This window comes from Protopterus annectens, chromosome 6.part0 (assembly GCF_019279795.1).
Source record: "Protopterus annectens isolate FY-2018-M chromosome 6.part0, PAN1.0, whole genome shotgun sequence".
Classification (NCBI taxonomy): Eukaryota; Metazoa; Chordata; order Ceratodontiformes; family Protopteridae; genus Protopterus; species Protopterus annectens.
In genome coordinates, this window is record NC_056737.1 from 1200151807 (window position 1) to 1200176874 (window position 25068).

General features: G+C 41.9%; 1 protein-coding gene across 5 annotated transcripts in view; it reads left to right on the forward strand.

The window, feature by feature from the left end:
- The window catches only part of LOC122804756 (sodium channel protein type 2 subunit alpha-like), a 2239151-nt gene that overhangs the window by 873636 nt on the left and 1340447 nt on the right, over positions 1–25068 (forward strand). For all 5 annotated transcript variants that reach the window (XM_044074821.1, XM_044074820.1, XM_044074819.1 and 2 more), the window contains exon 4: positions 8423–8541. In XM_044074821.1, the coding sequence (XP_043930756.1) occupies positions 8423–8541 (119 nt within the window). The remainder of the gene's footprint in view (positions 1–8422; positions 8542–25068) is intronic.

Genomic DNA, 25068 nt, shown 5'->3' on the forward strand with positions numbered 1-25068 from the left:
TTTTCAAGTCTTGTAAGTGGAGGACCAGTCTTCATAACAGCAGACAAGAGTCCAAACTAAATCCTCCTGTGCAGTCCTGTTTTGGGAATATACCCTTGATAAACTGGACATGGGCATCCTATACTGCTTATATTTCCTTCAAAAGTGGTTGGCGGTAGACCAAGTACCAACTGCTTGGGTGAAAAGAGCCTTAGGCACTGTAGCAAGAGTCTTGTTATAGTCCATATGGCAAAACATACAAAGTCAGATAGACATCTTGCTAAGGTACGACTGGAAATTTTTTTGTTCAAGCTTCCTCTTGGAAAAGGAAAAAGGTAAATGGCTATCTTTGCTGACAGCCTTCTTCCTCTCAAGGTACAATCTCAGCTGACAGTACAAGCCCATACATGGAGGACATATTCTGATTAGTAAATTCTGGGAAGAGCACGAGAAGAAAAACTGATTGGTTAATGCTAAAATTCTTGACCACTTTTGACAAAAAAATGAACATTGCAGAGACTGACAAAATCTTTGTGAAGTACTAAATATAGGACAATTATAAAAAGTGCTTTCATTTTTAAAACTCTCCTCATTGAAAGTAACCACCACAATAAATAATATTTTCTAAGAAATGCATTTCAAACAAGTTGAATCTTTAGCTCTGAGTGTCCATATCAGCTTCTCTCAAATTAAGTACAAATCCCACAAGAATATCAAATCCTGTAGAAGAGCTCTAAGAAGGAAAATCTATTTTAAGAAGGCTCTGCAAACCTTAAATTATACCATTGAAGAAGAGCATAAGCCAGCATGGAAATTATAAACAGCTACTGGGTGAAGCTTAATAGTGAAATAACTTGCAATACTTCCTTGAAAAGGTTAGAGAGGAAGGGTTCATTCAATCAGTACAGCATATCTAGATCTGGCCAAGTCCTTTAACAACATCTCCTATGCTGACATTGTAAATAAGCTACAACACTTCAAGGCAGCCCCTTATGTGATAAAATGGATTGCAAAATGACTGAAAGATGGAGACCACATAACTAAGGTGCATATGCCACTTTAAGGGATTAACTAGCAGAGTACATCAAGTCTAAGTGCTGGGACCTCACCTGCTGGGCATAAACTTTTCTGACTTCCATACTGTAATCCAGGCCTATGTCTAACCAAATTCACTGATGACTATAAACAGATTTATTATTCACTGTCCTCCAGAGGCACAATTGTTACACCAAGAAATAAAAGTGAATTACTCACAATAATGATAGATCTATGTTGTCTGCTTCCCACCTTCCTCAGTGGATGAGGCCCTTGAGGAATAGACAGAAGAGAAAACATCAAGACAAGATCAGATACAAAAGTTATGTACTTCCCATAATGATAGATTTGTGCTGTCTGCTTCCCTCCTTCCTCAGTGGATGAGGTTCTTGAGGAACAGACAGAAGAGACAACATCAAGACAAGATCAGATACAAAAGTTATGTGCTTACCATAATGATATATTTGTGCTGTCTGCTTCCCACCTTCCTCAGTGGATGAGGTCCTTGATGAACAGACAGAAGAGACAACATCAAGACAAGATCAATTACAAAAGTTATGTACTTACCATAATGATAGATTTGTGCTGTCTGCTTCCCTCCTTCCTCAGTGGATGAGGTCCTTGAGGAACAGACAGAAGAGACAACATCAAGACAAGATCAGATACAAACATTTTGTACTTACCGTATTGATAGATTTGTGCTGTCTGCTTCCCTCCTTCCTCAGTGGATGAGGTCCTTGAGGAACAGACAGAAGAGACATCAAGACAAGATCAGATACAAAAGTTATGTGCTTACCATAATGATAGATTTGTGCTGTCTGCTTCCCACCTTCCTCAGTGGATGAGGTCCTTGATGAACAGACAGAAGAGACAACATCAAGACAAGATCAGATACAAAAGTTATGTACTTACCATACTGATACATTTGTGTTGTCTGCTTCCATTCTTTTTCAATTCCCCCTTTTTTCACCCTTCCATTATTTTTGGAGTCATTACCATTTAGATTTCTAGTATGGCTGTACTGCTTGTTTCCTGGGCCTATGCATGTGATGTTTGAGTTGTTTCCTTGGTCTATTCATATGGTGTTTGAGTTCCAGAGTAGATTATGAACTAGGTATTGATTTCTTATTCACTCATTTTTTGAGGATAAGTTCCTTTGTCTTTTATTGGTTCTGGAGCAAACTCAATCTGAGTGAATCTTAGGAACAAGAAGGGATTATAGGTAAGGAGAGGAACCTAAGCTTTGAATCCAAAGTCTAAGAGTGGCCAAAGTTGGATCGAAGGTCAGACCAAAAGACCCCATCCATTGAGAAACGGGCAGAAGAGACAACATCAGATCTAATCCTTACAAACTAATGGCCTACATAAACAGAGCACAAATTAATACAAAAAAGTGCAGTATTGCCATGTTTGGCAAACACTGCTCATCTACAACTTACAGTATAGCCAATATCCCACTCCAAATGCAGAGTAGTCAGGAACCTTGGTCCATGGTTTGAAAACTCCTCCCTTTCCTTTAACTTCCACAGAACAATAGTATTCAGGAATTCCTTCTATTTAGTTTGACTAAAAGAAATTCTCAATCCTTTGTACTCAGGCCTGATTATATCAGTTGTTGAATACAAGGCTGCTGTCAGCACATACATAACTAGGCATACCATGCAGCTAGAATGGCTCCAACTCTTCCTAATTAAAAAGGTTGTTGATCAAAAAATCGTTAGCTTCCAAGACAGGCTTGAAGCTCTGTCAGTATACTCTATCTGTTATAGGCTTCCACATACAGATCTGTGTCTTGCATTCTTGCTATCAAAGACTCCAGTCTACTTGATTTCCTGTGCCTCCATAAGGCAAATAGCTCTACAAAAACTGAAACTAAGGATCAAAACCTCCAAGTAACTAAAACAGACCAGAGGGACAGATTTGTTACCCATAAGATGCCTCATCTTTTATTTATTTGTAACTAGGGTAGTGCACTGATCCTCATAATACTGTTTTCAGCCTCAACCCAGAAGCATTTACTCTCTGTTAATTGACTTACACAATTAGGAAAATGGAGAAATGGAGGCTGAAGGACTCAAACTCTGGAAAACAGGAAACAGTTCTTTAGCAACTCACTGTGCTAACTGCCAGACAATTCTCTGCAACAAACTGGTCTTTGCATGTTAAACAGAGTGACACCTTTGCATATTTCAAGAACCTGGATGTATGGATGACTATCGGCGATTTCTTCTAATGATAGACATGTTTTGCCCTCCTGAAAGCAAGAGGTACATCCGGAGGGGGTTATTTGCAAGGCGCAAATGGTGTCTTAACTTGGTACCTTGTAACACCTAGTATCCTACAATATAAGCCTGGGAAAGAAAGGTAGAGATGGAAAAAGACTGAAATAAGTACCAAACTTATCTAACATAAATAAGTTTGAACATGGATAACTTCGAACCCCTCTAAAATCAAATCTAAAAACATCACAAAAGGCCAATTTCCTTTTGTGATCTTTACACTAACATCCCACCATAACAGAAGTCTCTAACTTGTCTGACTAGTGATAGTCCTACAGAAGTTTTTTTTTTTTTTTTTTTTTTAAGGTAATGTGTAGGTTTAGGGTTATGGGCCGGGTTAGGGTTCTCATGCATTTTTTTTTGCATCTGTATAACTAATTTCTCTCTCGAGTACCCACAGTTTATTAATTATATGTAAACTTTTATTAAGGTATCTCTCTGAATCCCAAGTGCAATGACTTGCTATCCTGATCTATTTAATTGTTCCCAATGCCCACTCCCTTTGTTATCACTAAAATAGCTGCTTATATTCTAGCACTATAAATGAAGAGAGTAATCCTCTTGGATTAGAACTCTTTACCTTCAATCCTTGTAACTATCACTGGTTTTGCACTTAGCCTGGTTGATATTAACTTTGTTTTGTGCATTACTGTACATCGTCAGATTACAATGCAGGAAACTAAAATGACTGACCATTGCATTTAGATAATGGCAAGATGTTTAAACGTTGATACTTTTGCCTGGCACTGCATGTAGCGTCTGTGCTTTACCTTTCGTTTCTTTGTATATGTGCAATTGTTTATTTTCAGGTAAGACCCTATGCCTGCAGACAGAATTTAAGTTTTTTTTCTTTCCCTAAAACCAAAAATTACATTTTCATTTAAATGCAACATCTAATCAAAATTTAAGGGAATACAACAATACCTAAGGGATAAGGTTTCTAATTGTAATATTCCATACATGTGCAGCTCCAATAAAATCATAATGACGTATGTAATGTGCTATTAGTACATACACAGAAAATGTTATAATCCTCTGTACCTCCTTGGCCCTCTTCAAAAGGAACCTTGATGATTGGATGGGAGATAGGAAATTCACCCCGGGGATCATGTCAGTCGCCCTGCTAGACAGGGGTCCAGGGAAGTAAATATTGTGGGAAGAAATATCCAGGGAATTGTTATGGCTAGGCTTATATAGGCCGTAGGGCCGATAGCCTAGTACCAACCTATGAACCTATGAACATTCCTTCTTCCTGGCTAGAAAAAAATCATAGATTGTTTCTTTACTTCACGTCAATCTTTCCTCACACATTTGATCACCTCTGCAGCGGAAGGGCCAAACACTAAATCTCTATCCAGGTGAGAACATAAATCTCATTGTTAACATGTTCTGGGAGGCTCTGAGAATTCAGTCATGTAAATCTCCTTAAAGCAGCACTAGTGACCATAGCCCTAGAAGTATCAACAGGATCTTACACACACTGCAAACAATGAGTAGTGACCTGTGCAACAGAAAAAAAAACTTAGTTAAGCTATTTAAAGCAGATTTTTCTTCACAAGAAGAAACTGCAGATAAAACATCTCTCATACTTTCACAATTTGTTACAATAAACTTTTAACATATAACCCTGGCAATTCAAAAATTTGAAAATCAAAGTTGCAGAAGTAGATATTTTTTCCCATACCTATCAATACTTTTCCATTCCTTAACAAAGAGTAGGATAAGAATTAGCTAAGTGCTTAGCAGCAGTGGGATCAACTAAAGCTATAGCTGCTGGAATAGGTTTGGGAATAGTGCATAAATTGTAAGACTAAAGAATTTAATTTGCCTTTTTAGAGGCAGCTGGCTGACTATAAGGAAAACTGCAAGCAGTAACACACATCCTCTAAAGCAAACAGAACAGAAGGAATGTATATGGTTTCTGAAAAACCCTTCTTTAACAACTCATAGCATTTTCTGAGGGACTGAGAAATCTCAGTGTTCTCCCACTGAAAACGCTGGCACATTCTAGCAACAGTCTCAAAGAGACCTCCCCCCCCACGGAGAATCAGACACGAAGCTCTCCTCTGAGCCTGAATCAGAAATCTGACAGGAAAAAACTGTATTCGTCCCTGTATCTTCCTGTTCAGGTTCAGAATCTTGACTCTCTTCAGGAAAAGATGAATCCTCCTTCTTTTACCAGAAACTGCTAAAACCCTCAGCCAGAGCCAGTAAACTACTCCTATCTAAAGAAATTTGAGGAAGAGAGGTACATTTTTGGTTTTCTGTTTCTTTTTTGACAGAAGAAAATTAGACCAACTATATTAATAATGGCAGCACCTCCTTCAGTTCCCTCTCCTTGGATTGACAACTGTGGTTCTCCCTTGCCCACCATGGAGATTCCAACAGCTGCAGAGGATGTGGCCAACCCCTGGTCCATTTTGGTTGTAGGATCTACACCCAGAAGGGTCAGGGGTAAAAGATGAGTGGTCTGAGGTCCAACAGACAGCCACAGCATTCACCTATCTGCAGTTGAGGCAAACTGCTAGGCTCCTGTGGTGAGAAAGGCTGTTTGCTTAACTATTTTTTTTGTGGCTGGATGAAGGACTGATTGTGGACCAATAGTCTATTCCATAGTCAAGCTGAAAATAGTGCCTCTTTCCCAATGAAGACAATCAGCAATTGTTGGTAACCTACCAGTCCACAAAAGTTAATTTTTATTTTACAGAAAATACATAGTAAAAGCACTTTACAATGCTATATCAGCCCCACAAAGGAAAAACAAGCACAATTTATCTACAGAAAATCATTTTTCAGTTAGTTTACACTACTTTTATACTGACAGAAAAACACAAGTGCTCAGTTTAAAAGTAAGTTACAGTCTCAAGACAGTCCATTAAAACATGGGTTCATATTACGTTGTCAAACTTTTAGAAGTCCGAACACCATATGGTCGAACCCATACATTCAAACTTTCAAAAGTTCGAAAACGTCAAAAAAAATAAAAAAAACAGAAGAAACCTACCTGACAGTTGTATGAAGGGGGGCAAGCCACCCTGCACCCCCCACACCTCCCACTGTTTAAATATACCAACTCCGGGATCGCACTACAGTGCAGTAAAGGGAAACCTTCCCATTGTGCACTGAATAGAAATCCCCATTGAAACGTTTGAACTTTTCCAAGTTCGAACATATGGGCTCGACAATATGGCTTTCGAACCTGTTACAGTTCGACAACGTAATATGTATCCTTAAAACATAGCACTCCTAGTTTTAAAATAACTTTTCTGTAGAAGAAAATAATAAAAAGTAAATAAAATTAAGAAATGGGAAGGGTTTTTTTTTTTTTTCCACAAGAGAACTTATCTACCCAGCAAAGGAAAATGCAAGATGACCGTTGATCCTTGAAAGCCACAGAGAAACATATTGTTCAGTAGCAGTAAAGCTCTGGGGACTTCATGCTCAGACTTGAGTTGCTTGACAGTTTGGGAATGTGAAAGGTGCCTTGAAGCTTTGGAAGATAGATGTCTCTTACATCCTTGGTAGGATATAACCCATAACGTTAGTGCTTTTAGTTTTCCTGTAAAAATCATACTCAAGAGACTGAATGCATTTAAGAATAAACTGCTAAGACTTACATCAGCTGTTTTTTTTTTTTTTAGTATAGTTTATTGTAAAGTATATGATTCCACTTCTATGAAATCAAGGCCAATGTACTTCTCTGAAATCAAGGCCAATGTTAATGGCCTCTGGCCGACTAAATTTGCAGATGACTGCAAATTAGGAGCAGTCATAGAATCTCCCACGGACACTTTTGTCAGAGCCATGGACTAAAACTAAATGCCAAGAAATGCATAATAGTATCCTTTGGGAAATCATCCACCCTGGGTAACTACCATATTGACAGCACACCCCTAAGAGATGACCCAGTAGTCAGGGACTTGGGAACATGCATAGACAGTAATCTAGCCTTTTGACTGTACATCTCTACAGTAGTGAGAAAATCATTCTATGTTGTGTAACTTATAAACAAAGGTATGGCATCTTTGTCCAAGAAAGTCATTGTTCCATTGTATTTGGCATTCATCAGACCTACCAGTGAGTACAATATCCCCTTTGGTACGTACCTAACCAAGCACATCCAACAATTGGAATGCCCACAGAGGTTTAAGTAACATCTCCTGTGCAGACCGCCTCAAGGCCTTAACCCTGTTTTCTGTCTCCTACAGGCTGTTGATGGAAGATCTATTCCTAGCATACAAGGCATTGTCAGACCCTGCCCTGATGGAACAAGTGTATATCCAGAAAACAAACATCACCAGAATTACCCATTCTAAACAGCACGTGCTGGAAAGATGTGTATGTATCCCAGACACTACCCTTCTCTGGAACAGGCTCCCCATCCATGTGAAGCAGAATTCCTCCCTACACCAATTCAACAGTAACTTGGAGAATTAGATGGGGAACAGGAGCTTCATCCCTGGTTTGGCATCTATGTCTCTAATGGATACAGGCAACCTGTAAATGGTTCATCTCCCAGGCCCCTGTTGTAAATGTTTCATCTCCCAAGCCCCTGCTTACACTTATCAAGAGTATCAGTACTTGTCAGAGATTTGGGATGCATGGCTAGGCTTAAAAAGACCCTTGTGGTCATTAGCCTAGCAAACAGCTATGAACCCATACAGGTGAAGGATTTTAGCTATTTTAATTCTTACCAGCACTTCTGTGTATGTAATGTATCTTAAAGATTTATAGCACAACAGACTAGAATGTCATAAATGGAAGTATCTACCCAAAGGACATAACTGAACAGCGCTGGTAACTGAACTGATTCTAAGATACTATGGCCAAGTTTCCTTGTAATGAAGAAAGAGGCAGAGAGGCATTTCAGTAAAATGTTGTATATTGGTGCCTTGCATGGAATATAATGTCTCTGAATTACTTCCTATTTAGCTTATAATGAATTTCATCTGTTTTTTCCAAGTATTTTGTGATAGAGCATTATCATAAAAGTAAATTCAAGTGATATTCTTAAAAATTCCTTACACTGTGCTTCTTTCTATATTTTATTTGATTCTATCATTTATATCTGGCATAAAATGAAGATGTATATTAATGTGACATTTTTTGCTGTTGTCTTTATTTTGCAGACTTTTATAGTATTGAACAGAGGGAAAGCAATCTTCCGATTTACCGCCACACCTGCCTTGTACATTTTAAGTCCTCTCAATCCTCTAAGAAGACTAGCTATTAAGATTTTGGTACATGCATATCCTTTCCAAGTGCACTGCTCAAATGTCAGTATACTTACCATAATAGTAATTGAACTGAGACAATGATTACCTGTTTTATCTTTGAAAGTGACAGAGTTAACTAACGGTATGTGCTTTTGTTTTAATCTGTTTAATTTTCAGAGTAAAACTGTTATGTGCTCATAACAAAACCAAGGTATAATCAGCATGGGCATTTCCTAGTTGGAAAATAAAGCATTTAACTTCTTAGAAAACTCCATGAAATTAATATGTAAAAGTATACACTTTTTAGCAGTCACAAATAACTGTAACACAGTGAACTGAGCACTGTGAAAGAATCCAAAGGAACAGAGATCGTTCCACTGCTTTGGAAAGTACATGTTTTCAGTTAAGCATTACAGCCATTTTTTGTGAAATACATGTAATTCATGTATTTCATGAATACCTCAGCATTTAATAATAGGGAAAGACTGTTTATCACCAGCATCTTCTTTATGTATTTGATAAACCTACGTAGTGCATATTGTTAGCTTGTAATCTTTTAAACCTATTTTAATTTGCTGCTATTAGAGTTCTCAAATGAAATGGTTGATATATTTTATTATCTCATATTATATATTCAGTCTATCATTTTACAGGTACTGATTTGCACCTGACAAGTTCCTAAAAAATAAGCTAGAAGTAGGCAACTGTTAGCACCAGTGCCAAACAGTAACACTCAAGCATAGTTTGCATGGCACTCTGTTAGGGACTGGCAGAAGATATCTTGATCACTGACAACATTTTATTACTAGAGATCAGGTGATCAGCACATCATCACCCTGACTGCAGAACAAACATTCTCCAGCAGGTGTTAATTTATGCATAATACCTGGTGAAAAACAATTCCGACACTTCATGGCAGCATGAAGCTCGGACAGTAAAAAATCCAACAGACAGTCCTGCTGTTTAGCAAGCATAAAATTAAGTTAAAAAGTAAATAAAAATTTTTTTTAAAAAAATGCACGTGTGTCTGTGTGTGTGAGTATGTCTGCTTAAACGAAAGAGAGAGAGACAGACAGGGAGAGAGAGAGGGAGAGAGAGGACTGCAATAGGCAATCCATTAAAACTCTTTCTGTCTGGCATTACTAACTGACTTTACTTCTCAGTGATTTACCAAGAAATTAGTTTTCAGAACAGTTTTAAGCAAAATTAGACAAAATAAAGTTGTTGGGGCAGCCACGGTGGTGCAGCTGTTAGCATTGCCGCCACATAGCAACAGGTTCTCCGGTTCGATCCTCGGCTGGGGTGCCTTCTGTGTGGAGTCTACATGTCCTCCCTGTGGTCACGTGGGTTTCCTCCAGGTGCTCCGGTTTCATCCCAAAGACATGCTGTAGGTGGACTGGACACTCTAAATTGGCCCTACGTGTAAGTGCTTGTGTGTGCGTGCCTTCTGTGGAAGGTTGAATGCTGGCAACTCGACACCGTAAATCTCCACAGCCAGTCATGAGCGGACAGGTGATCCGCTGTGGCGACCCCTAACCGGGAAAAGCCGAAAGAAGAAGAAGACACAATAAAGTTGTTGGGAGTAGAGAGCTGCAACACCTTGGTTTCTGTGTTCACAGTGTGCGTGTGTGTGTGTGTGTGTGTGTGTGTGTGTGTGTGTGTGTGTGTGTGTGTGTGTGTGTGTGTGTGTTTATTTCTATGCATATGTGTGTGAGTCCGTATGCCTATATATCTGTCTATATTTCTGAATGTGTGTTTATATATAAATATATATATATATATATATATATATATATATATATATATATATATATATATATATATATGTGTTTGTGTGTATGTATATATATATATATATATATATATATATATATATATATATATATACATATATATATATGTATATATATATATATATATATATATATATATATATGTATATATATATATATGTATATATATATGTGTGTTATTATGTCTGTTCTTATACATTTGTATACATGTAGACATTAAAAACGTATATAAAAAGAAGTTACGTACTCACCATAATTTTCCATCTGTGTTGTCAAGTCTTCATTTATCCTTTACCTTTGGGACATGGTTCCGATCCTCGGAACCGAGCTCGCACCAGCCAAAAACTCTCGAGCTAAGACTCTACCCACAATACCCTTCCCTTATTACCTCAGACTGTATTTGCAGCTACACAGAAAGACAAAGGAATTTGTAAACAGAATTGAAGAGGCCATATCCAAGGGCAAACCTGATAAAGTTACCAAGGCAAGCGTCCAATCTTTCAGAAAGGCTATAGGAGGGGGCCAGGAGAGTGGGGTGCATAGGATAAATGAAGACTGACAACACAATTGGAGTGGTGAGTTATGGGGAGTGGACAACTTCTTTATCTGATGCTGTCAGTCTTCATTTATCCTTTACCTTCGGGACAGAGTCCCGAGCTACTTTCGATCCTGGGTTGCCTTATGGAAGGATATTCCTGAGAGCCATAGAGCCAAAGGATGCTCCTCCCCTGGAGACCAGATCCAATTTGTAATGAGGGGTAAAGGTATGCGGAGTAGCCCAGGTTGCTGCTGCACATATTTCATCCATGGAAGCCTTGGAATGGAAAACAGCAGATGTGGCTATTGATCTAGTTGACTGCACTCTCACTGGCACTGTTAACTTAAGATTATTTTTATTGTATATGAAAGTAATATAGTCTCTTAGCCATTTTGACAAGGCAACTTTTGAAACAGATTTTCCCAGAGATAGGCCAGAGAAAGGTACAAATAACTGGTCTGATTTTCTAGATTTTTTAGTCCTGCTGAGGTAGAGATATAATTGTCTGTGAACATCCAGCAAATGTAAGCAATATTCACCTTTGTTTGGAAAAAATTGGGAAAGAAAATAAGTAAGTCAACAGTTTGATTAATATTAGATTCTGAGACCACCTAAGGGAGAAAAGATAGGATGTTTCTTAGTGCAACCCTATCTTTATGAAAAAAAACGCAACATAATGTTTGCATCTCAGAAATTCTTCTGGCAGAGGTAATGGCTATCAGAAAAATAGTTTTCCATGAAAGAAACTTTAAGTGACATGTCGCCACCAGTTCAAAGGAAGGAAGCACCAAAGCCTAGAAAACCAAGGTCAGATCCCAAGGAGCTAGATGATCTTTAAATAGAGGTATTAATCGCAAAGCCCCTTTTATGAACACTTTACATAATCTCTGGGAAATTACTGAATGGCCTTCAAAGTCATTGTGGATATTAGAAATAGCAGCTAGTTGGACCTTAATCATGGAAGCAGAAGCTCCTTGACTGAAAAGCACAGCTAAAAACTCCAAAACTTTCTCAACCAGTGCAGAAAAAGGGTTAAGACCATTATCAAATGCACAAATAGAAAATCTTTTCCACTTCCTGGAAGAAGGTCTATAGGAAGCCAGTAAACTTTTTTGGACTGGGGAAGATAAATTCTTCTGCCTGCTGACTAAAGGAATTGAAGAAACCAAGCTATAAGCTTGAGGTTATGAAGACTGGGGTGCACCAGTCCCTCTGGGTGAGACAAAAGATCCGGAACAGGGTCCAGAATCCATTAGATGAATTAGATGAGGCCACAGAAAAAGATATCAGACTTGTCGAGGCCAGATGGGCGCAATGAGGATCACTTTGCTTCTCAACCTGCTGGGTTTCTTTAAGAAGAGAGGAATCAGAGGGAAGGAGAGAAAGGCATACAGCACCCCCAGGAGCCAATCGTGAAGGACAGTGTCTCTCTTGGACTCCCCCTGAGGGAGAATTATGGCAAAATAGCTGCTGCAATTGTTCTCTTGGGGTGATGCAAAGAGGTTGCAGCAAGGCTGGCTCCAGCAATGGAAAATCTCCTTCGCCACTCTGGGACTGACAGACCACTCATGAGGCAGGAAAATGCATCTGCTCAGTCTGCCCGCTATTATGTTTGAGCTCCCCCAGGAAGTGCATTGCGGTTGGAGGATATCGCCCATTGCCATACTCTAAGAGCTTCTCAACACAGGGGATGAGATTTGGTTCCGCCCTGTTTGTTGATGTACCAGACCACTAACATGTTACCTGACTGAATTGCAATCATTCCTAGACAGAGGACAGACTGAAAGGCTTACAATGATAAGAGCACTGCCCCCAGTTCCATAACACTGATAGGCATGTTGGCCTCTATCGGAGACCAAGTGCCTTGGACTGTTCTTCCCAGATAATGCCCCTCCACCCCATCTGGGCTGCATCCATGGTCACTATGGCCTTGGGCTGAGGAGGTATAAAGCGACGGTCTAAAAGAATTTTCTTGGATTCCATCCACCAGGATAAGTCCTTCTTGCAGCAACTGGTGATAAGAACTGGGCACATCACTGGATGGGTTAGGATGGACCATTGGGATGCTAGAAGCCATTGTAACAGCTGCATGTGAAATCTTGGTAGTGGAACTAAGGTAATGGTCGCTGACATGGACCCTAAAGCTTGGAGGACTAGAAGTGCAGGAGTCTTGTTGCTGGAAAGAATGGCCTGTACTTGGGATTTTATCTTCTATAGCCTGTGAAGATGAAGGGAAGCTACACAAGAGATGGTATTTAGAGGAGCATCTATGAACTCTAGATCCTGAGTGGGACTTAGCTGAGATTTTGAGTGATTTACTGTAATGTCCAGACAGGCGAACAGGTGTAGGATGAAATCTGTTGCTTGAAGCAGTAGATGCCTGGTGGGAGTGGTGATAAGTCAATCGTCTAGATAAGGAAACATTCAGAATCTGTGCAGTCTCAAGTGAGCTATTACTGCAGCCAAACATTTGGTGAACACCCTGGGAGCTGTGGTGCTGCCAAAGGGCAGCACCCTGAACTGATAATGATTGGCTCCTACCCAAAAGCAGAAGAGTTTTCTGGCATGCTTGTCCATTTTTATGTGGCAATACGTGTCCTGAAGGTGTACAGAGCTCATCCAATTGTTTTCCTCTACAAAGAGAAGTATAGACTGAACCGTGACCATCCGAAATTTTGCTTGCTGAACAGACTTGTTCAGAAGGCTGAGATCTAATATTGGTCTCAAGTCCTCAGTCTTTTTTGGCACCAAAAAGAACCTTGAGTAAAATCCGGATCCTATCAGGTCTACTGGGACTTCTTGGATGACTCTTTTTTCTAGCAGCTTTTGAATCTCTAAGGCTGCTTGGTTCCTCTGATTTGGTGGAACATCAGGAAGGCTTCATTTTGGTGTCAGAAAAAGAGTGAGGGGACTATGGTACCCTCTGGCAATGATCCTCTGCACCCAAGCATCTGAAGTTATTTGTCGCCAGAGTGCAGTGAAAATCTTCCCCTGACTGCTTCCAAAGGTAAGCAATTGGACTCCCTCTAAGGAGCGCTGATAGGATTGTCCAGAGAAAGAATCTCTGGAACCCTAATTTTGTGGGCTACCTCTGCCTCAGGGTCAGCGTCTTCCATTAGAGCTCAGCCCTGAAGGGAGCCTCCACCACCTTGGGATTTTCTGAACCACATCTTCCTGCTCCTCTGATTCCTACAGTAGGACCATTGAGGGGCAGATAAACATATCACCACTGCAGAAAGGGTCTTTCCATCCTTTTCACACATGGCAAGAGTTTCTTCATCTTTGGGGAAGAATAAAGGAGATCTGTCATGATGAAGGAAGACTTGAATGGCTCCTCAAATGCACACAAGTGCATCCAGGCATGATGCCTTATGGCAACACCTGAACCAGCTGCCCTGGTCACCCCTTCAGCTGATAGCAGTGAGCCTCATGGGCGGGTTGGAAATAAGAATCCAGGGTGGCTAGCTGGGAAGCCACTTAATCCTGGACTTCCTGAGATACCGCTCCTACTAGAGTATCTGATAACTCTTTGATCAGATCCCTCTAGAGCCTAGTGAAATGTGCCATAAAATTCAAAGACCTTAACCCAAAGGTCGATGAAGCGTATACCTGCTTTCTGAATCTGTCCATCACCCTGGACTCTCAGCTGGGGGGTGAAAAGAGGAGCTTCCTTCAACTAGTTCCTTTTTGGTGGCTACTGCCACCACCATAGTATCTACTGCCAATCTCTTTGGCCAGTGCTGGTGATCCTCTGGACAAGATAGCATTTTGTCAGGTTTCTGGGGAATTGGCTCTACAGAATCAGGAGCCTTCCAAGCCCACTGCGGAATCAATTTAATAAGATTGTCGGCGAGATGGGTCACCCAAGAAGTAGATGGGCAAGCATGAAAGGCTTGCAAGTACATGGACAATTCAGATTTAGTGTCTTTGGGTTTCCAGTTACCCCTCTGTTTCAGAGTCTCTAGAATGTCTCTGAAGGCGACATCTTCCAGGGGTGACTGGGTGGAATACCTCCCTCTCCATCACAGAAGCCCATGTCTTCAGTGACCAATTCCTCGGGGGAATCTAAGTGTTTTCTCTTACACATCTTCTTCTGGGGTGGCTCTTCAGTGGGAATCTCTGAGCAGGACTTAGAAAAAGAGGCAAGGGGGATCTTGCAGCCTAGGTGCCGGCTGTTCGGACATGGAAGTTGGTGGCAGCTCTGGGCAAGGAGGAGTCTTGGGATAAAACTCTGACACTGAAGAGGCCAGCTGGAATCCTGCAGAGGCCAATGCTCTCTCCATTACCTGGAAGGCATCCCCCCTCAACGAGGAATGGGAGCCCAGAACTGAGAAGGACAACCTCTGAACTGAGGTCACACCCTGCTGAGAGGGACCCACCTCTGAAGCAGGAGCCTAGGAAGACCCCACATCTGCCAAGGTTCCGAGAGTCAAGGATGACTTCGAATAAAAAACTGGAGCCTATCCAAAACTCTCAGACCCGACAGCAGAGCCACAGCCCCAGGAATACATTGGTTCTGAAGGAACCAAAGAAGTTATGGCAGATCCTGGAACCGAAGGGGAAGAGGTTGTTAGCACCGTAGCAGCTGGAACCAGAGGGATTGGATTGGGAAGTTCTAAGCCCTCTGAGGAGGTTAGAAGAGTAAGATTTGATGAAGTCCTGGAAGAAAATGCCCCAACTCCAGAGGGGGGAGTGGTGTGGGAGGAGAGAGAAAGACCCCTGGCCACTAGGAGCATATCCACCAACCTCATGATGTTGACTTCAGTAAGACTCCTGGAGGAATAGACAAATAAGCCCGAGACGGATTCTGGTCTTTCAAGAAAAGAACTCAAAAGCTGCCCCATGTATGGGTCAATAGAGGGTGAATGCCTTGCCTGGGTGTGAAAATTATGCCTGATTTTGGCACAGATGGAGGTTCCAATGTCTGGGGAAGTGCAGCAGGAAAGGTCAGTACCAACCAGGAAACTGAAGATGTTGGTACCGAAGAGATAAGCACCGAGATTTGTGGTGGTACAGAAGATGGTGCCAAGGATGTTGTTTGTTCCAAAAGTTTCAGAATTTTAGCCTTCTGTTCCACTGAAGCGGTGAGAGTGGAAGACCTATGCTTTTTCACCACCGGTACCAAAGGAGATTTCGTCACTGAGTGACTTTTCTTGATTCCAATTATCAGATTTATAGGGGGACAGCCTTGAAAAAAGCTTCCTCAAAAGAGGACTTAATTAGCCCTTTTAATATTAATTTCTGCATTCAACCAAAGCCCAGTTGCTGAAGGCCTGGCAGATAGTACAGTGCTGATCGAGATGAGCTGGGCCTAAACAATATACACAGGAAGAATGCACATCGGAGCTGGGCATCTTCTGTCCACATTCTTGGCACTGTTTTAAGCCCATCGTGCCTTTAGATTTCTCAGCCATGTTGACAGATGCCAAAAAAAAAACTAGGGGTAAACAGGCGGAAATCGTGTATATATACACACACACACACACACACACACACACACACACACACACACACACACACACACACACACACACACACACACACACACACACAAGGAAAGAAAAAAAAACTACCAACAATGGTAGGTTAAAGTTACTTAAAGAGGTAGAGAAAGGGAGGGAGAGATACTACCAACGATGTTAGAGACAGAATACCGTAAGGAAGGGAAAAATACACTCATTCAACAAGAAAGTGGGTAGAAGAAATAAAAATTACATATATATATATATATATATATATATATATATATATATATTTATGTACATACGGGTTCATATGAATTTGTGTACAAAGCATCACACCCATGGTAGCACTTGTTTTGCTACCATGGGTCCTGTAAGGGGCCAATTGGGGATTGTCAACTACAGTACGGCGGCGATCTTTGGTGTCGTGGAGAGGCCGCTGACAGGCGACTATCACTGATTCACATATGACTCAGACATACATATGTGTGTACACACACACACACACACACACACACATATATATAGAAAGAGATATAGATATATAGATTAGATATATGTACATCAAAGTACAGAAAAAAGGTTATATTAAAACAAAAGAAAATTTTACTTAGCTATGAGAGAAAACAGCTGTCACGTCTTGCGATAAGAGTGGCAAACGTGATCTGAGGATATATGGAGAGGGGTATTGTGGCTTGAGTTTTAGCTCGAGAGTTTTTGGCTGGTGCGAGCTATGTAACGGCCAAGACGGTTTCAATGATCGGAACCGTGTCCCAAAGGTAAAGATAAATGAAGATTGACAACATCAGATCTTATATTTTTGATGTAAAATACTTCCCCCAAAGCAATTATATACCTGGATCAAGTTTGAAACATTAGGCGAAGAAACTAGCTTGCATAAACATATAAAAAATGTAGAGAGTTAAAAACAAAACAAATACAGAGCAATTTAATGGACAGTCTAGTCTCTAAATGCAATAATGCCTTCTAGAATTTTTGTTACTGTGTAAATAATATCTTCTAGGAGTGTAAAGACCCTCTGCCTGTAGTGTCAGGCCTCAGAACATCCTAGGCATGCATTATTTACAGAATAACAAACACCCTGTCTGGCATTATTGCTCAGTTATTTTACTTATTGGCATCTGTTTACCGGAGTGTCCAACTGGGCAATAACTTGTTTTCAATGAAGGCCAGAGGAGAAAAGCTTCATATAGCCTTATATATATTTTTAACTTTTGTGTCAGTATTTTATTCATAGCTGGGCATATTTACTGACTGTAATTAATAGCAAATTTTCAATCTATTTAAAATATATATGTGCATATTCAAGCATCTCATATAGATTTCCCTCATTTTTTTTTCTGGTTGGCACTTGAAAATTTTGCAAGAGTAGAAGTTGTGATTTTTGACACACCCTGCTTAAGAAGGTTGCTTCCTCTGGGTATAGGCCATCAATCCACACAGTCTCTGAACAGCCGAGTTTGTTTTGGTGGAAAAGCAAACTCTGTACCCCTCCAGGCACCAGCACAAGTACTTATACTATGTGTACAGCAATATGACACTGAGTCTATTAAACCTGTAAAACAGCTGTCCTGTTACTCAACAGAAGTCTGTATAGGGGGATACAGCATGCGAGGTTTCAAGTTTCAGAATTAATGTTAGCGTCCCACCATCACAAGTATACACCCTGTATTTTAACTAACCTCACACTCAAGTCTATCAAAACTGGAAAACAGTTATCAATCCTCAACAGAAATTTGTTTGGGGATACTACAACACAGAAGAATACAAAAAAAGTAAATAAATAATTAAAATACAATAAAAACTACCTTCACGACTGCTAAATGGCACATTACTGAAATGGCAGCTCCTGGTTGTTCCAGTTTGAGCACAGACATATTTTGCACCCATTAAATCATTTTACAGCAAACAGTCCATCTTCACATTAAATATATTGAACCTGTGTTCCTTGTGGTAATCTCTTAAATAACTACTGTGCCCAGAGAGCTCTGCTTTTTGATAAACAATGAAATTTAATGGAAGTGTAGGATAGTGCTTATTGTTATAAGGTGATGCAAGCCAAACTGTTAAATGAAATGCAAACATTTAGTAGACCTTTGGTTTATGGTGTTTTAAAATTTGGCTGCTGAAAGTTCATTCTTCAAACACACACACACACACACACACACACACACACACACACACTTACACATACACACACACACACACACACATACTCAAACAGTCACAGATGAGTGAAAAATGTTAGTATAGTACAAGATGTTTCATGTATCCAAATATAACACCAGCAGTTCCTGCCCACAGACACATAATTTGTTTTCTTCTTATTTTTTCTGTTTGTCTAATTTTCAACTTTGCTATTAGTTTCAGGGGATTTTGATTATATACACTTTCCTTCATGGAGAAATATTAAGCACAGTATTACCAGTATATGAATAGGATGAAGGGGGCTTAGTATAATGATTCAAGGTGACTGTAGGTTAAGCTATTTGGAGATATTCTGGGATATTTTTGTGATGATTTCTTTAAGTAACTGTCTGGGGATATGATTTTTTTAGGAACTTTTTACCTTTTCCTTGCAGTCTGGACCTACTGGGGTGCAGTAAGTTTAAGAATTAGGTTGGGTGGGTTGACATTATTGGAAGAGTTTACCATTAGGTTTTGTTTCATGGCTTATGGTGATATTTTGAAGCTTAGAGGACATGGAAGGTGATTTTAGCAGAAACGATACAGAAGACAGATGTTTTCAATCAAGACAATGGCTGCTGAAGACCATTGTGGGAGAAGCAACTGAAATAGAAGTTATGTTCTTACCATAACGTTCCATGTTAGTTGTCTTCTTCTCGCCTTCTTCTTGCTGGATGGGTTGGCTCTAAAAGCTCGAGAGTTGGTTCCACCTCGAGGCTCTATATCCCACAATGCTAGGCGTGAGTTACCTCAGATCTCATTTGTAAGCTAACCCCAGCTTATAATAGTAACAGAATAAATATAAACAAAGTCCACCTCTAAAAATAGGAAGAAAAGAAGGGTGACCTACATCCTGATCCAGGAAATATGCACAGCAGCATATGCCTAAGTAAAGAGGTGGTAGAAAGAGAGGTCACAATCACAACTCCTCTAGGTCTGTCCAGGCCAGGGGGAAGGAGGGTGGGCAAGAAGAAGGAGAAGAAGACAACTAACATGGAGCGTTATGGTAAGAACATAACTTCTATATGTTAAGTTGTCTATCTCTTCATTCTTGCTGGATGGGACCGCGTCCCTAGCACCTTGTCCCGGGTGGCCTAACGGAACAGACTCCTGAGAACAGTGGAACCAAAGTTAGCTCTATGCCTAGAAGCTAAATCCAACTTATAATGAGAAATGAAAGTGTGAGGAGTAGCCCAAGTAGCCGCTGCACAAATGGTATCAATAGGCAGTCTGTCTTGGAAGGCTATAGAAGTAGCTAAAGCTCTGGTGGAATGGGCTTTAGGTTTATTAGGCAGCTTTTGGTGTCTAATTTCATAAACAAGGGAAATCAGAGATGTTAGCCATCTGGATAATGATACCTTTGAAACTGAAAGTCCCTTTCTGCCTTCTGCATAGGAGACAAACAGTTGGTCAGATTTTCTGAATTGTTTTGTTCTATCCAAATAGTACCTTAACTGACGATGAACATCTAGCCAGTGTAGTTTTTGTTCAGACCTATTGGAATATTCTGGAAAAAACACAGGGAGGTCAATGCATTGATTTAGGTTAGACGTGCTACCTTAGGCAAAAGGACGGGTTGGTTCGTAAGGATACCCTGTCCTTATGGAACAACAGATAAGGAGGTTGACAGCTGAGTGCATGAAGTTCTGAAACTCTTCTAGCTGAAGTAACAGCCACCAGAAAGAGAGTCTTCCATGATAGCAATTTTAAAGAACAGGAGGCTGCAGGTTCGAAAGGGGGAAGAATCAAAGAACTAAGAACTAAATTTAGGTCCCAAGGAGGAGGAGGATTTCTTATAGGAGGTCTAAGTAGTAAAACTCCTTTTAGAAAAGCTTTGCAAAGCTTGTGGGACATGATGGCAGACTCTGAAATGCCCACATGAAAGTTAGAAATAGCTGCCAATTGAACTTTAAGAGTAGAAGGAGATGAACCTGCATGGAAGAGTTCAGCTAGAAAATCAAGGACCATTTGGATGGAAGCAGTAAAAGGATCTATATGTCTTCCTTGAGCCCAATATGTGAAGCGTTTCCACTTACCCAAATAAATCTTCCTAGTGGAAGATTTATGGGAAGCTATCAAAATATCTCGAACAGAGTGAGATAATTGAGGAAGCCTGGCTAAGGTTGGAACTGGAGGAACCAAGCAGTGAGGTTCAGAGAGGGAAGGCGATGAAACTGACCCGATTGATGGATCAAAAGACCTGGAACTAGGTCCAGATGCCAAGGTCGCTCCAACAGAAAATGATGTAGAAAGGGGAACCAAACCTGTCGAGGCCAGTAAGGAGCAATGAGGATCAACAAGGCCTTCTGAGCGATAGCTTTCTGTATCACTTGAGAGATTAGTAGGAAGGGAGGAAATGCATACAGAAGTCCCCAAACTTGGACTAGAGCGTCTCTGCTGGGTTGGCCTGGTAATGGGAATAGTGTGAAATAATCTCTGCACTTGCTGTTTTGGGGAGTAGCAAAAAGGTCGCAGCAAGGCTGACTCCACTGAGAAAAATTTCTCTCACAACAGAGTCTTTCAGAGACCACTCGTGAGGCATGAGGATAGCTCTGCTCAACTTGTCCGCAATTTGATTGGACTTCCCGGGGATGTGCGTTGCTATCAGAAACCGCTGAGAAGAAATCGCCCATTGCCACAGTCTGAGTGCTTCTCAACACAGGGGGTAGGACCTGGTTCCGCCTTGTTTGTTGATATACCACACTACAGACATGTTGTCTGTCTGGATTGCAATCGTTCCCAAGGGAAGAGAGTCTTGAAGGGCTAAAAGCACTGCTCTCATCTCCAGAACATTTATGTGCAAGTGGCATTCGTCTGGTTGCCATGTGCCCTGGACAGTCCTGCCCTGACAATGCCCCCCCCACCCAATCAGGGAGGCATCCGTTGTCAGAGTAGCAACCAGAGGGGAAGGAACAAAGGGTCTTCCCAACAAGAGCTGAGGGGAAGACCTCCACCACAGAAGATGATTTCTGCATGCCTGCGTAATCATAATGGTGTGGGACATCGGAAGTTGCTGGTAAGACCATTGTGCAAAGAGCATCCACTGAAGGATTCTCATGTGGAATCTGGCTAATGGAAGCAGAGGTATGGCAGCCGCCATAATTCCCAACACTTTCAGAACTAACCTGGCTTTGATTCTGTTGTTGCTGAAGAGGAGTGAGACCAGTTTGTGTATGTCTGTTATTCTCTGATCTGTTAGTCTACGCAGACATGTTGACTGTGTCTAGATTTGCGCCTATGAAGGTAATAGTGCGACAAGGCGACAAAACAGACTTAATTTATTGAAATGCCTAACTTTTGACAAATGCGAAAGGTGTAGTCCCTGGCCAATAGAAGAAGATGCTTGGTGGGAGCTGTGAGGATCCAGTCGTCCAAATATGGAAACACCTGGAATCCTTGACGTCTCAGGTGAGAAGCTACCACTGCCATGCATTTGGTAAACACCCGGGGGGCAGTGGTGAGACCAAAGGGCAGGGCCCTGAATTGAAAATGACTGGTTCCCAGCCTGAAGCGGAGGAATCTTCTGGAGCGTCTGTTCATCCTGAAGGTCTATAGAGCACATCCAGTTTCCTTTTCCCAATAGGGGAAGGATGGACTGCAGCGTGACCATCCGAAATCTTGTTTTCTTGACTGACTTGTTCAAGATACTGAGATCCAAAATTGGTCTCCAGTCCCCTGTTTTCTTTGGAACTAAAAAGAACCTTGAGTAGATTCCGGATCCTTGCTGGTCTGCTGGAACTGGCTGAATTGCTCTTTTTGCAAGCAGCTTTGAAATTTCCAAAGCCGCTAGATCCGGTGGAACATCTGGAAGGGATTTTTGATTGGTTTGGAATGTGAAGGAAGGGAATGGAATAGCCTGGAAATGATGGACTGTACCCATTTGTCTTGAGTCAGAGATAGCCAGGCTTCTGGGTACAGTGACAATCTTCCCCCGACTGCCTCCGAAGGTGGGCAGTTCAGGGATGCTGAAAGGGCTTATCAGAGAAGGCTTCCCGATTGCCCTGGTTCTGCGGACCCCCTGCCCCTAGGGCGGCGTCTACCATTGTTATTCCGCCTCTGCCTCTGGCGGGAACCGACTCTGTCGTCAGGCGAAGACCCTTGAGATTGTTTGGAACCACATTTTCCCACTTTTCTGACCTTTGGGGTAAGGCCTAGAAGGAGTAGAAAACGGACTCCGGCGGCAGAAAGAGTCTTGCCATCAGTCTCGCACCTAGTCAAGGTTTCTTTCACTTGAGGACCAAAGAGATGATCCATCGAAGGGGAATTAGTGAAAGTTGCATAGCCGCATCCAGGCATGCCTAAGAGCCACACCTGTCCCTGCGGCCCTGCTCGCTCCATCAGCCGCATAAGAGGAGGCACATGGAGGAGTTGGCTATGGAGTTCAGGGTAGCCAGCTGAGAGTTCATCTTGTCTTGAAAACCGATCCTTCAACATGTCACTTCTTTGATCAAGTCCCTTTGAAGGCAGTGAAATGGCATAGGAGTTCAGCGAGCGCATTGCAAATGTCACTGGCGAGAACATCCGCTTCTACCTGTCCATGGACCTAGATTCCTTGTTAGGTGGATGGACAGGCACTGAAGGATCAGCTAGTTCCTTCTTAGTGGCAGCAGCAACCACCATTGCATCCACAGAAACTCCTTTTGTCAAAAATTGTTTATCTGCTGGTGCTGTTATGAATTTTGCGGGTCTCCTGGGAGTGGGGTCCACCGAATCAGGAGCCGTCCATGCCTTTGCTACCACCTGCATGAGGGGACACCCAGGAGGTGGACGCCTCAAGGTACACAGATTCATCCTCCGAAGGGCTGAGGGCTGGCCAATTTCCCCTCTGCTTAAGGATTTCTAGAATGTCTGCAAAGGAGACATCTTCAGAAGGGAGAACGGGGAACCCTCGAATCCTCTAAATCTGTGTCAGAGGTGACGGACTCAGGTGAGTCTATGTGTTTCCTCTTACACTTTCTCTTCGAGGGCTCTTCTGCCAAATCAGGAGAGGTCTCGGAGGATGAGATCCCACAGGGGATTCCTGAGCTGGCTCTCTGCGGTCCGGGATGAGGGAGTGAGTCGACTTGACCTGAGGCAGCCCGGCGGGGCCGACTGTGGGGTAGAACCAGGTTCTAACACACTCCGCATGACCTCGAGCACCCCTGTCAGGCAGAGCCAGAGGTCCCGCTAAAACCTCCCTCGGCACCGACAGTGATGGCTCGAGGCCGATGTGAGCCGAACTCACGCGCAAGCCCCGAGGGAGGCGGGGTGGGACAATGGTCGATGCCACTCACCTCGGAGCCGGCGATGGAAGTCCGCCGAGATTCTTCTAAGGAAGTCTCGGTTCCGACCCGGCTCGAGCTCGGAGGAGGAACATATTGTTGGACAGGGGCAGGCATCGACTGATGAGTCGGGCTCTGAAGCATCTGGGCCAGTGCCTCGGACTTAAGAAGTCGACTCACTACCCTCTGAAGGTCATGATCCGACAGCCTCGATGACCTAGAGGAGTGAGATCTATGGCTCCATTCAGACAGCAGAGGAGATGTTGGAGCCGAATGAACGGAGCCAAGGGATGGTGACCTAGACCTTTTCCTAGATGTCGGCTCCGAAGGTCTGGTCGGAGCCGACACGGGAATTTCTAATACCTCGGCTCCAGCCGAGGGAACCACAGAAACTGTGGACTGAGACTCATCTCCCAGCCGAGCCGATGTAGCTGGAGGTTTAGTAGCCTTAGGTCTCGGCTCAGTAGCTGGAGCCGAGGACCTGGTGGGCTTCCCTGAAGAGACAGTAAGGGAATCCTCAGGCTTGAGTAAACCTCTTAAAATCAATTTATTTTTTCTTTCCTGCAGGACCCTGGGACTGAAGCCGTGGCAAACAGCACAGGAGTCCTGCAGGTCCCAGGCAGTAGACACAAGAAGTGTGACCGTCTGTCAGAGACATTTTCTGACAGCACGCATCACACTTCTTGAAGCCTGAGACCTTTGTTTCTTTAGACATTTATAAAGTGTAATCACACACACACAGTCAAACACACTGATTACACCCTGTCTTATTTTAAACCCAAAAATAAACCAACTAGCTAGGTTTAAAATTAAGATAAACAACACACACACACACCACTAGGGAATGGAGGAAGAAGGCCTGAAGGAAGAACTTATAAGTTCTTGTGGGGAAATTTTAAAGAGAAATTCCACTAAACTAAGGGAAACCAGTATTAAAATTAAAATTAAAGGGGTTTAAATATACTAACTTTACTAGAAAGTCACTTACCAAGGAAACCAACACCTCGATCGCTGTAGCGGCAAGCGAGATCTGAGGTAACTCACGCCTAGCATTGTGTGGAACCAACTCAACCCATCCAGCAAGAATGAAGGCGAGATAGACAACTTAACATCTGGAGTTGTCATTTTCACATGTATGTGGAACATTTTATTATGGCGCACTTTTTTGCTGTGATATACTCATCTCTGGTGACAATTATATTTGTTGTGGAAAGGAGTAGGTAGGTCATATGTGCTAGTATGTTTTTATGTTTTAAATATGAAATGTGCAATAACTCCTTTCTTCCCAGCTATTCTT